This window comes from Daphnia pulex, chromosome 3 (genome assembly GCF_021134715.1).
Source record: "Daphnia pulex isolate KAP4 chromosome 3, ASM2113471v1".
In the NCBI taxonomy this organism is placed as follows: Eukaryota; Metazoa; Arthropoda; class Branchiopoda; order Diplostraca; family Daphniidae; genus Daphnia; species Daphnia pulex.
Genome location: NC_060019.1, coordinates 6696847 through 6710877, shown reverse-complemented (window position 1 = coordinate 6710877; position 14031 = coordinate 6696847). Strand labels below are relative to the sequence as shown.

The following is a 14031-nucleotide window of genomic DNA, read 5'->3' as shown; positions in this document are numbered from 1 at the left end:
AAGAAGGGGCTTGGTGGGCTGGTAGTATATACCGGCCACCTTGGCAGCACAACTTTATTGGCTACTTTCGTACTTGGTTAAAGTCGACATCAATCACAGATTCAACATTTAGAAAGCCGTTGAATGTTATTTCCCCCCGCTCTCTGCTGCTGCTGCAGCAGCAGCTATAGCCATCAGGAGACTATACGAGTTGTTGAATAGTCGAATGGCACTCGCGTGAGTGGATGGAATTGAGCGGAGTCGTTGAGAGGATGGATGGGCTGAACGGATGGACGGACATGAACGCCATTGAATAATCTTAAAAGACACTGTCTATATGCCTAATGCTGATTTTTATGAACAGGCGGAGGCATAAAAAGAAATGACGCTCAAGCCATCCAGCACAAGACTTATAATTACTCCGAGCCATCGAACGTGAAAGCTTTTCCCTCGAGCAAATGGTCATCGCCATATTATGCAATATTCATTTTTTCTTTTCAAGAAAAAAAAGACACGACTGCTGCTGCGGAATAACCCAGCGAGAAAATCTATAATTATGTATTGATGTGATGTGCTGGCTTCGAATCATTAGCAATTCAATCGAGCGTCATCAACTTAATCGCCTCCACCAGTCCACACATTCTCTCTATCAATGGATTATTAATCACTTTTGGGAGGAGTCCGGGACTTACTTTGAAATGTGCCGGGTTGAATAAAAAATCAAACGTCAAAAGATAAAAATAGAGGAGAACATTTTTTTTCTTCCTTTTTTATCTGTTAATGATGAGTGAGAGAAACTGCGCTGGTGAACTTTTTTGAAGAAAAAAGTACGCGCCATGTTCCATGCGTGCTGCATATTTACTGACAGGTGCATACCTAACATATACAAATGCGCCGGAATTTTATGAGCTGCACCTTAGTTTGTCGACTAATCATCCGGTTGTGTTTTTGGCTCTTCTTTTCTGCTGCGCGTGTGTGTTGCCAGCGTGGGACCGGCCGCCGACCGTACAGCGTCTTCACTCGTTCAGCACGCCGAGCGCCTCTCTCAGCACACCGTAGCACTAGCACAAACGACGAATAATGAAACGTGAGTAACGATGAAAGATCGACGGGAGGATGTGCCAGCTGTACGTGTGGTACCATCTCTCTCTCTCCCCGTGGGAAATTGAATTTTTATGAAACGACGAGTCTATAAACAAAAAAACAAAAGTTGAAATCTTCCTTTTTGTTGATGGTGCTGTGAGCTACGAGTGCGTACAAAGTGCGTTCCTAATCATAGACCTGGCCTTTTTCTTCGTCTTTCTCTTTGTTAAGTCCTTGTAGATTTGAAATGACAAGCGAATCAGCTGCAACACGCATGTATTTATTTAGAAATAGTTTTATTCGTGCTGGGTATTTTTTTTAAGAAGAAAAAAAAAACTGAATTTTCTTGACACTGCGCCATCTCGGGTGTGTTTCTTTCTCTTTCGTCTATCAGCTCCCATCAGAAATGTATTCAAATATGTGACGCTATTATTATTTAGCACTCGAAAACACCTTGGTATACAACATGTAGGCTATAGGTTATGCGTCTGAATAGAAAATATAATGAGAAATCATTACATCATCGCTGATTTACGAGGCATTCACCAGTGTGGAATTCTTTTGAGTTGTTGCCTTTTAAATACGTGGAAGCGCGCTTGTTATTCCAGATATGCCTACGAATATTCTAAACAGCTGATATTTTCTGTTCTCGAAAATTTTTGACGCTTTCTATAATCCCTAAACGACACAATAGCAAACAATGTGATTTTCTCTGATTTTCTGTTATTATTCAAATCGCGCGATATCAAACGGTTCGATTAGCTCGAATGCCGGTGCGTGAATGCGGTGCCAATTCCGTGACCGGAATATTTGGGATTGATTCCAGTTTGGGTTTTTGAGTTTTCCCGCCAAATACTGATGGGGAAAAATGCTGCCCGTGATCCAATAAATCAAATATAGACCTAGTAGATAGATGATGGTTATTTTATTTCCATATACGATCTTTGTGCAGCGGATGAAAGTTGCTGGTGAAATATTTCACGAAAAATTCTGATTCCTCCGCCCCATTTCCATTTAGAAAAATCTAGTTGGTCTTAAGTCGAAATGACGTAGAACAAATTGCGTAATTGTACATACCTGCACGTGCGGTGGTGCGCAATAACCAAGACTTTTTTTTGGCTAATTAGGCAGAGCTATAGAATACTGGTAGCGCCACTCATATGGCGAGCCCTTCCATTCCTTTTTTCTCTGGAATTGAAGCCTGCTTGCTTCCCTGCCTTTTCAAGGAGGGCCTTTTACCCTGCCTTTTAGCTATAAGCGCCAAGGAGGGTGTGTGGGGAAGAAGGGAATAGGGGTGCTGTGGAATGGAGGGAAAAGTGGCGTGTCAAGGGGCGAGATCGATATCTTAGCTCCGATTTTCACTATCGATTCGCCAACTTGGCTTCAGCCCCAGAGAAATTTTCCGATAGGAGGAGTTAACATGGCAGTGGCGCACTGGCGCTACCATTATTCTATAGCTCTGACAACGTCCGTAAGTGGTCTATATATTTAACATCGTGTATTGTTTCCTACTCAACATGATGCTTCTCAATCTCAAATGCGAAGTTCAATATGACGCAAAAAATCTGAAAATGAAGACTGTTGTTCAGCTTGCAAAGCTCTTCATTTCAGAGTTTTCCGCGTTCTCGTTCTCTAGTTATCCTCCTTCAAAGTACCCTAATTTGCATGGAGCACTATAGAGTGTTCCCAAACTTAGGGATCCATTTTAAACCTACCCTCCCCTTGATAGGAAAAATCTGAAAAGAAATCAGCTTAATGCTACCCATAATGGCTACGGCCAAAAAAAAAATTCGTCGCGATCCGACAAAAATTGGATTTTTCGGATCGCCGAGAAAAAAAGCCAAACTCCATAAGGTTCTCTCTCTCGCGCGCGCGCGTTCCCAAACTTCGGGTAAGTACTGTAATAATAAAGCTTTTTAAAAATTTAATTATCCATTACCTCGCTTAATGCACGCAGAATCTTCCAATCTTCTCGAGCCAGGCCAGGGGGGTGTTATCGCCGTGTACATCTGTTGCGCTCTACCCTCCATGTTGACGTAAGTGGCCTGTTTCTCTGTATAATCAGCTCCAGGGAGCACAGCATCAGCCATTGAAGCCCCACGATCACCATGATGTCCTATAAAAGAATAGGGTTATCAGCCTGCATTATAAAGCAACTTGAATTAAATTTAACAAAGCAATCCTTGGGCAAGTCCTCACGACTAATGACGCCTTCATCAGCTCCCAGTAGGAAAATAATCTTTGGCGGATTCTCGCGAATAGCTTCGATACCGGCTTTGTAGCCCAAATCTAAAGCGGCAACTTGGGATGCAACACGTTGGAGGACGTTAAGCACGCGCCAGTCGTGACCAACGTTAGCGTTCACACGGGCATTCTGGGCTATTCTTTGAGTCAATTGTAAAACAGTTGCACCATACTCTCTCTGCAGAGCTCCCGAACTTACTACGATTATGGGACGTATAGAACCATTCAAGACCTTGGAAAAAGCGTGACGACCCTCTGCCAAATCCTGGAGTACTTGCATCGAGTCTCTCAGATTCTGTTAAAACTAATTATTAACAAGCAATCCACTACTCAAACGCACCAAATCCATGGACCCCACGTTTTTTTCCCATTTCACTATGGGACTTAAAAATCTGAAAAATTCAGGCATATCCAGTTTTCTACTCCGGATTCACCTGTTTTTGCAGAATTTAAATATTCCCTGCCGTTCGGGAGATATTTTATGTTAAAGTTTGGGTTTTTTCAAATTTTAACAATTTTGGGGTGTCTTTGGCATCGCTTTTTGGGTAAATGCTACCTTAAAAAAAAAACAAATTCTTACAAAAGTTTGCTCGGCCATCCCTCAATACCAATCCAAAAGGAATTTACATTCTGGATTAGATTGACCGAGTTATTCCCAATCTAGTAAAGTGTAATTTTGACAAGTTTCCCACCCAGCCTAGTCGCCATTTTTTATCACTCTCCCTCGCGTTCCTGGCGGATGACAGCCGAAGCATACGAGTTCTCTGCACCTAGGGCTTCATATTGCTGGCCACTAGACTATATGAAAGGGCCCCACAGTATGTCCCCCGGTCTAAAGTGAAGGCCAGGAAAGCGTAGCTTTCAATTTTTTCAGATTTTTAACTCCCATAGCAGAATGGGAAAAAAAAGGGGGGGGGGGGTCCATGGATTTGGTGCGCTTGAGTGGTGGATTGCTTGATAAGCAAGCTCACGAAAATATTGAATCGTAAATACCTCCGTTTCGTAAGTCAAGTCAACATCTGGGCCAACAGTCACAACATGAAGGTCATTATTGATCCAGGATTTGTGGAGACGAGCGTTGAAAAGTGGCGCTTCGAATCGTGTATTGATACCAATCAAGAGTACAACGTCCGCTTCCTCGACACCTACAAAGAATTTATTGTGTTATGTTCTCAACACCCAAATTAATAAAAAACATACCAGCAATGGTCGAATTCGGAAGATAGTTTGATCGCAGATCTGTTCCAGCGCCATCCATTGGAAATACTTCTTCGGTGCAGAGGGATTCGGTGCCAAGTTGATTTAGCATGTCTTTAAGAGCAACAAGGGCCTGAATGTGAAAAAAATATATTATTAATTTAGATTACTATATTAGTAGCCTATATCAAGAGACTTACTTCGGCAACCGCAAATCCACCAACAATGGCAGCCAATTCATCTGCCTTGGAAGACTGAAGTGCTTTGGCAACAGCAACAAGAGCATCTTCCCATTCAACCATAACCAATTTGCCACTACTATCTCCTAATTTGACAAAATTGGATTGCTGATTGTGTAGTTGCAGGATCCAGAATTAGATTCGTAGGAGTGGGAGAGTCAGACTGCATATCCTTACAATCCTTCCTTGCTTCAATTACGGTTTCTGGTTCCGTATTGCTGCTCGCACGTACACGTATTTCGCATACGTCTCGACTGATTATGTTTCGCTGTTCCTTTGGAATATGGATGACGTATGCCTTAATCTGTTCACAATAGCCAATGGATATAGGCCTTATACTGCTTTAGGTTCAAGGCGTCTGGGACATGCGCAAATGCTCGGGTACCAAAAAACGCGGAGTGAGATACATCTGGCTTCTTGTCATGCCAAATTTAATATGATGTTGCAGTAGTATCGTGGTGTAGTGTACGGTTGAGGGTGTAGACTGTGTAGTTGATTGCAGCCGCCCACAGATTAAGTGGTATATTTTTAGCGTGTAACTCAGTTCGGGCGCCCTCGAATGTCGTTCTCTAGTCACGTTCGGGAACCCCGTTTTTCTGTGGTGTATGTGTTGCGGACGTTCGGTGTTGAATTACTTTTTGTGTGGAGAGCCACTTTCGAAAAAAATTGCTGTTATACTTTCCCCCATTGTCAGGCTGGGCATGACATGGCTAGCGAAATGAGATACCAGTAACGCAAGGAATCACGGTTTACTCAAATAACAATATATCAATGGCAACGCTCTTACAGCGTATATATTAGCTACAGAGTATACTTTCAATCAGTCTTATATGAAGAAGAGTCTATACCAACTAATTCTCCGCTTATTTTGCTGGGCTACTTTACGAATTTACCAGGCTGCTACCTTGAACGACGAAGATGTGCTGCAGCTGTTTACATTGAGAGAGCTTTAAGCCTGGAATGATGCTCAGAGCGATAAGTCTGGACAGACGGCCACTTAACTTGGCTACTCTTCTTCTGAGCTAATTTATTCCACAACTCGGCTCCATTGCGATCTGTGTTACGATCTGTTTCGTGTTGCTAGGAAAATCGACCATACGAAATTATCGTTGCCAATCGGTGTCTTTCAGAGACAGTTTGTAGACACTTACTGTAATATCCTTCTATTTTATTTGAAGACACCAACTGATTAGCCCATAATTCAAATTCATACAGGTTTTTTCCCATCAAAGACAGCGTCAATGACAGCTTATTTCGATCCACCCCTGCCCGGCTACAGCGATCCATCAATTTAGCTCGGCTACTTATGTTGATAATAATAAGAAGAAATAGGAAGAAGATAATAGGAAGAAATAGTGTTTGTCACTTGGAAAATGTATTATATGTAGAGACTTGAGAAGAAATCTTTTACAATTTTACCTTTCAGGTGGTAAGACGGTTGAGAGAGTGACAGACTTTGGGTAGGAAGAAACTGGAAGAAACATCAATATATTTTTTAAATTTTGTATGCATGTTGTTCGAAATATATATCTTTCTTTGTGCCAAACGCCGCTACATTTACGTAATGGGTTCCTGAGTTATCGTTAAAAAGTACTAAAAAAACGGAGAAAAACGCAAATTTTATAATGGTTGGGTGTTCAAATATTTTATTTTTATTTTTTGGCAATCTATTTAAAAGAGTGCTATCCACCCAGGGATCAACGCCATCAAAATAAAATAAAAATCAAATGTGAAAAATGGGACACCCTAATGACCACGGTAAACACGGGGGAAAGGTAAGGTACAGGTTTTTTGTAGATGAAAAAATAGCTAAGGCCCGTCTCATTTTCTATGATTCCTGAAAAAAACCAAGGCCAACGTATTTTGTAACAGAAAAAAGTCATTTATTAGGGTGGGGATATGTAACTTTCATAATGCTACCCCTTATTAAAAGAGAGAACATTAATGTTTTAAGTATTATTTCGGAGCTGAAAGCGGAATCATGTTCCAACGTCCCCCTGATGGCAAATTTTCGTTAGAGCAAAAGGCTTTGATCATTGCGCTTATCAGCGAAATGTTCAAACAAGAGAAATTGCACTTGACATTGGTTGCCACAGAAATATGGTGTTGAAATGGACAAGAAACTACAGGGAAAACTTTGATGATGTTCGGCGAAAAGTAGGATCCAGAAGGCCCTGAAAAACGACAGCGGCTCAAGACGCTAGGTTACACTCCAAGTAGTCTGCGCAATACCCATCACAACATTACAAGAACTTAAACACCTTATTTTTTAAAATCCACACTTAAAATTAATCATTTTTTGTTATTTCATTGTAGATAAATGGGAACTGTTAAAATCAGAATCAGGGTTTTCCCCAAGGTTACATCAAAGGGGAATACATAGGAGAGTCCCCGTAATTGAAGGAATTTCATACTGGAGCCCAAAAGCAAGCAAGGTTAGCTTTCGCGGATGCATATGGCCATCGAAGTCAAGTCTGGGGGAACTTCATTATTTTTAGCGACGAAAAATCTTTCGGGTACGTTTTGCAAATGTTTTAACTTATTGCTTTAATAAAGTTCCTTTTCCGATTTTTATAGATCTCAAGAATGTATCCGTTCCTTCGTTTATCGCACAAATGGAACTAGGTTCAATCCTGGCCACACTTTCCCCATGAAGAAAAGCTGTAGAAAGTCCATCCTTGTATGAGTTCTGTCAAAGGAACCGGATTTCTTCATCGGATCACGATTTGGAGCAACAGAAGAAAACCTAATCCCTTTTTTCCAAGATCGGTTTCCAATCCACAAAAGCTACCAGGTCCAGGATTGATTTGAAGAAAACATTAAAGAATTTGAATTGCTACCATGGACCCCAAAAAGAGCGGACCTCAACCCCATTGAAAACGTTTGGGCCGAAATGGTGAGATTGCTAGACGCCCAGCAAGTTTCCAACGGTTATAAACTATGGAATACAGTTTCTGACATCTGGGATGAACTCAGCCGGCGGCCGACTTATGGGCAATATCTATGCAAATAGATGGACAATCGGCTTGCTTTAGTAAAGGAAGTGAATGGAAATTGGACAAAATATTGATTTTTGAATAAAAGATTCTATATTCCATAATAAGAACAATACAATTCAATAAAAAATAAAAAGAATTTTAAAATTTCGCTAAAGAGTATAAGAGGGGAAGAAGAGTGGCGGAACAATGTGGTGGTGCGGAATGACGGACACAATCTGGAAACGAATAATGGAGTAACCGAGAAAATGGCCAAGAAGCAGAGTGAAAAGTGGAAGAAAAACAGAGCCAAAGATCCAATCCGAATGGCACTTTGCCCCAGCAACACGACAAAGCAACAAAGATGACAGTTGAGCCGAGTGGCGAAACTAGCCCGACCAAGAGGAAGAGTAGCCGAGCCAACTGGCAGAATAGCAAATCCAAATTTGCGGAGTAGCCGATACAAGTGATATTCCAGTCCACCAGTAGTTGCTGAGTCAAATGGCGGAGAGGTGTATTCAGTCACTGACGCTTTCTTCTCTGGAGAATCTAATTAAATTAAAAAAAGATAGATTAGTTGGTATAGACTTTAATTCAAGTAAAAATCAATTAAATTACACTCCCTCGCCAAAATATTTCCCTGAGAGAGCATTTCCATTGAAAAATTGTTGTTAGAGGGAACCAGAAAAGGTAACATTACTCGAAATAAATTAGAGATGAGGGGAGTAAGGACTACGCCGTATCGCGGGACTCGAAATGCTACTTATACGTTTAATTGTTTGTCCCCCCCCATTTATAATTGTCGGTTCCAACACATCATCTTCAAGACCAAGACCGAGCTGGCTATTTGTGCCCATACCCCAGGAAAATGCTTTTCAAAAAACACAATACCAAAATTCAGACCACGGGTCATTAATGTCAAGAATTGAAAAAGTTTACCTTACCAGATTCAGCTATGAAAGCAAAGTAAACAGATTCACCAGCTGTCACTTTGACACGTTTATGTTCTGAACAGGGAATGGCGTGATGATCACATCAGCCCCTTTACCCTATCGCCCGTATTCCTTTCTGCCAAGACAATAGTGTATACCTGTAGTGTAAACAAAAAAATGAAATAAGGTTAAAGGGTTCAAATAAAACTCAGTTAAGTTGCTCTTTACCATGTCATCTAACGAAAGTGTGTGATGCTGGCCACCAAAATGCTCAGTAAACGATTTTTCCTGGAAACTTCAGGTTGGAAACGAGCGTCTTGGCTTGGTAATTCTTCTTTTTGTAAGGAATAGGGGAGATTATCCAACCAAAACCACTCACAACCCAAAGGAGGATAAAGTTTTTTTTGCTTAGTACCAAGTTGATTGTAGTTGTTAGGATCGAAGACATAAATGAGGCAACTGTCTTCCACACGAGCAAATGTGGCATTAGATCATGTCCAAAACATTGTCGATGACAATACGCCCTTTGCCCTACCCCAACGCGACCATCTTGTTGAGTAAGTAGGTAACTTTTTCCTTTCCTACCTCCTTGATTGGAGAACACTTCAGCAACGCAACCCAACTGCTAGATCGTCGGCACCAGAAACGATTTGTATCATGGGGATGCCATCCAGAATAGATGATGGTTACTTCTATGAATCAGGCAACCAGCAGGTAACTTCAGTCGCATAGGCCCGTGAGAATCCTGTCATAAACACAACAATTTGGAAGTAGGAACATTAAAAATGGCTTGAAGGGAATGTACATTTCGCGGAATATGCCCATAAAACAATGTCCGTCTTCTAGTAAAGCAGCAGAGTGCGAATCTTCCGTCGAATAAAAATCATACAATTAATTATTAGAGGAAAATAGAAAGAAATTGTTTAGTGTTTTGTTTTATTTTACAAAAAAAAAATTTATTTCACGTTCTCAGTTTAGTCGTCGGTAGCATTAATAGAAGGAATTTACATAAATTTCGATGTAGCGTTACAGTTGTAACTCAAAAATCTGTAATGGTACATTACCTTTCATTCTATTATTACTTAGTTCTGCTAAATTTTCAGCGTCTTTTTTTACTAATCGGGTAAAAATTTTTTCCGTTAATAGATGATTTAAACGATTTACTACCTCTATTTAATAATTTTATAACATTATGGATAATTTATGGGACAGGTATTGTCTGGTTATCTGTGAAGTTTTTATGGCACCATCGAATTCTAGCACAATATCTATAGTCAGTTTCGGAAAACGACACCTGCTACCTGGGGGGGGGGGTCGACACTAGCTACCCCAACACTGGCTACCCGACACTGGCTACCCATAAGGCCGACACTGTCTACCTCCCGATTTGCTACCCATTGAAAACAGATTGAAACAGAAGACTACGCTGGCCTTGTATGGTTTGCCCGGTTGATTATTTACTGAAGAAGCAGTCTTAGTCTTTGGCTTTTAGCATGGGGCTGCAGTTTAAATTTCTTCATCTTCACATGCATATTTAAATCTTACCAGAACTTGGAATTTGGAATATTGACTGTGTACAACCACTTAGAGCCAAAGATCACCAGATAGAGCGTTGACTATGAAGAAATAAGTTCTGGAGAATTGACTGCGAAAAAAAAATTTCTGGGTCCAGAGGCGTACTTCCTATTAAGTCAATGTGATATCCTTTATTCATTCTTTTGCCTCTTTGGCTTCGAAGCAATCAAGTAAGTTAAAATTAAAAAATTGGTCATTTGAACTTCATGCTCACTTCAATATGTTGTAGCCCAGTTCCTATACTTGGAGTATTGACTGCGAACAAAAAATTTTTTGAATATTGGCTGCGAACAAAAAAGTCTTGGTCTGCAGTCATACTTGCTATGTTGGGAATGTGATGTCCTTCTTTCGCACAATACCTTGAAGCAATCAAGTAAGTAAAACCTTAGTAATTTTCAATATTTCATTTTCACACAAATTTATTTTTTCTTGATGGCACATTTTTTACAAAAGATCAAAATGAAAGTGGAAGCTGCTTAACAACGTACTGTACGTGTTCCATGATGTAGTCTGTGTCCACGGCCGCGTCCAGCGACGATAGCAGAGGCCGCGTTTGAATACAATCGAGGTCTTCTAGTAGGAGGAACAATGAAGTCCCCCTCTGGACTCAAACTTGCAGGAAGCCGGCGTCTTTGTTGGCCTCGGCGTGTAGGACGAGGCTGATCATTGGAATCATCGAGATTGTCGGCATTTTTCTCTCTTGGAATAGCAGGAACTTCATCGACGGGCACGTCAACATCATCAGCCCCATTTTGATCGCCTAAGTTTTGATCGACATGCTCGACATCAGCAGGTACTGGCTCCACATCACCAGGTACAAGCTCCAACGGAGCAACAGGTCTCGGTGTACCAGCTAGATATCGTCGTCGCCTAGCTTGTGCCACAGGCTGCGCCGCACCCTCGAGTTGATCTTGTTGCCCTTCTTGAATTCCTTCTACTGGAGCGATGAGCTACAAATAACAGTAAACTTTTTAAATCAAAAGGCACTGATTAATATATATCAATGGTTACTTACATCAGGTTCCGTGAACGATCTTGCCCTAAAGAGAAATCTCCGCAAATCTTCCGCATTACGATTCGACGCCATGTAGATCCTCTCGTTTTCAGCAATTTGGGAATCTCGTCGACGCTGATACGGTGTCTTTGGTTTGACGTAATCCGCTCCTTTGAGTTCGTCCGCTTGGTAATCCCTCATTTTTGCATTTTCTGATTCTTTTAGGGCACCTGCGGATGAGAAAATTGGAACGGTATGCTATCATAATTTTGTAATATTCTAAAACTAAATTGACTTACATATAAAATCCCAGAAATTCAAATGGCTACCTCCACAGCGTTTATTAAACCACCTGTGCCATGCCTCTACGAGGTTATTGGTGCGGTAGGGCATTTGGAAAACGCAAAATCCTTCTGGAGTAATGATGTCTATCCAGTAGTTGAAGTAGTAGTCCATGAGTCGTTTGACCGCTGCCTGGATCTCGGCCGATTCTCTCCTAAGGTCGTCTCTATAGGTATTTTTGATATTCTGTAGATTTAAAAAAGGTTTAAAATGAGTTAATCAATCTTTTTCTTTTTAAGTTTGTACCTGGTATCCTGCTAAAATATCACCTGCTGGTAGGAGGGCAAGTGCGATGAGTTCTTTGACGATTAGCCGGACAGTTGGTGAACTCCGGTATGCGCACGTGAGGCCAAATTTTTGGACCCTTCTCCAAATTGCCTGGTAGAATAGTACGTGTGGTTATCAATTAATAATTATGCCTATCAATTCATCTTTATTTGTTTTTATTACCTGCCCATAATGAAACCAACAGCCGATGCGTGTACATCCCACTAAGGCTTGTTCACAGGAAGACTGTATGGCGTTTTCAAAATCTGACATAAGATTCTCCACGTTGAGAACACGTCAGGATAACGCTCTTCATATACAGTCAAAATTTTATCCAGGACAGCGTCATATAACTCACGAGTCTTCTTGTTCATCAAGACGAACGCAAAAGTATATACCTGTGTAAGTTTCAACATTTTACATTAACTGTTGAATTTTTAATAAACATTATTTGGCAGTTTCAGTCGTACCTGTCCAAAGCGGCTGATGTGAAGAGTAAATAGTTGCTTGAAGAGTATAGGAAAATTCCGAAAAGTTCCGTCAGCCTGCAATTCAGTTGTTTGGGCGATTTCGGGGAACAGCTTCGGCGAAATGAACACAAATGCGTCCCCTCCGTCGTTGGTTTGAACTCGTCCTTGAAAGAAAACGCCACCATCAAATGCATCCCTGTATAAAACAGCAATGTTTAACCGTCATACACAATGTTAATCTAAATTTTTACCTATATTCAGGGTGCTCCATTAAAAGTTGTGCTGCCTCCTCAATAGTTGATGGAATCCGCGGCTGCACACTCCGCTTCGCCAGCTGGATACGCCGCTGCATTGCATCGTTATAGCTTACAACAACTCTGGAAATTGCCGACAAATGCGATCGAAGATCTCACGGGGCGGATCACGAGAGACCAAGGACTCCTGGGCCACGGCGTTCACAAAGGCTACCTGCTGCTGCAATTGCAATTCCGGTGGATTGTTGTGTGCAGAGCCGTCTCTGCGAAACATGCCGCTTAGTATATCCTTCTTGAGTCGAGCGTTGCAATTTCCCATAGTCTTCTTTTGGTTTTTGCAAATGAATACTATATCGTTCAATCTGTAAGTAAAAACGAAATGTTTTTTTTTAGTTACAGAATATTACTAGTACTACTACGCTGTATAGTCACACGTACAAATAAATCTATGGTTGATTTACAGTACTACGTGGTCTTTTGCTTGTGATAGATATAGTCTCGCTCGGAGTTGTAGCGGATACCGGTCCGACGGGTAGCTGTTACTTCTTCAACGACAGGATTAACATCCTCCTCCTGCTGCTCACCATTCCACATCGTATAATGTTGAGACGGATGCTGGATGGATGCTGTGCAGAAACTGGACGGATCATCGAAAGAAGCTAGACGGATGTAGGACAGAAGCTAGAGATGATATGAGTTCTTCTCACTCTTCACTGTTCTTTTATACACCAAGGGAAGCTCTCCTGCCAGTGCACCATTCCAGCCAATGCGCTGCGACCGTATGATCCAACCGCTGCTGATTTCCGGGAACCCTTCTTGTGATCCTTCCGTCGCTGGGTTCCGGAAAAAGCTCAATTGATCCACTCGCTTGTTACCACTCCTATGATCCAACCGTTGATGTGTTGCAGAACTGGCCACAGTGACCTTCGCTATTCTCTATCCGCTGCTAGCCGGCCACAACAGTCTTACGCGGCAAGTCCATTTTCTGTTGGATCCCGTCCGATTATTCAATAAGTAACACTCCGTATTTTTTAGCTTTCTAGTTATAAATGACAACATTTTATATTTATTCTTTCCTCGGGTTTAATATGCAATGTAAGATTCTCAAACATGTTAACCCCACTATTATAACTAAAACTTACAGCTTGATTTTTTTCAGCATGACCATAACCCACTACCGATTTTTTAATAACATAAGGTTTAAATTCCTGAAAAGCGACGTCATATCCTTTGATTGAAGAGGCCAAAAGCAAAGGGGCAAAAATTTTATGATTCGCGTAAGATCCTAAGAGTGTTAAATTTTTGAACAATTACTTGGCTTGCGTCGAATACCTTTAACTATGCTGCAAGCACGTGACGTAGCTTTAAGTCTAATACTTAATTATAGTTAATATGCCTTTTTATAAATAAATAATTTTCTAAAAATATCTTGCTTTAATCCTTTTGACTTTTCTTCCTCAGTAGTCTTTTGTAGAGCCAA

The 14031-nt window shown here is 41.1% G+C and overlaps 1 protein-coding gene across 1 annotated transcript; it reads right to left on the bottom strand.

Moving 5' to 3' along the window:
- Positions 1 to 2990: 2990 nt before the first annotated feature.
- Positions 2991 to 4903, bottom strand: LOC124190307 (NADH-ubiquinone oxidoreductase 75 kDa subunit, mitochondrial-like). The gene is made up of 5 exons (XM_046582931.1): positions 4704 to 4903; positions 4507 to 4636; positions 4300 to 4451; positions 3220 to 3601; positions 2991 to 3178 (listed from the first exon to the last, which is right to left on the bottom strand). The coding sequence occupies exons 1-5, from the start codon at positions 4803 to 4805 to the stop codon at positions 2991 to 2993; spliced, it is 954 nt and encodes a 317-aa protein (XP_046438887.1). The 5' UTR covers positions 4806 to 4903.
- Between the last annotated feature and the right edge of the window lie 9128 nt (positions 4904 to 14031).

Coding starts and splice junctions, on each gene's coding strand:
- LOC124190307 (XM_046582931.1), bottom strand. CDS start 4,805: ATGGTTGAATGGGAAGATGCTCTTGTTGCTGTTGCCAAAGCACTTCAG. Junction 4,452..4,506: donor TCCGAATTCGACCATTGCTG/GTATGTTTTTTA, acceptor AATTCTTTGTAG/GTGTCGAGGAAGCGGACGTT. Junction 3,602..4,299: donor ACTTGACTTACGAAACGGAG/GTATTTACGATT, acceptor TAGTTTTAACAG/AATCTGAGAGACTCGATGCA.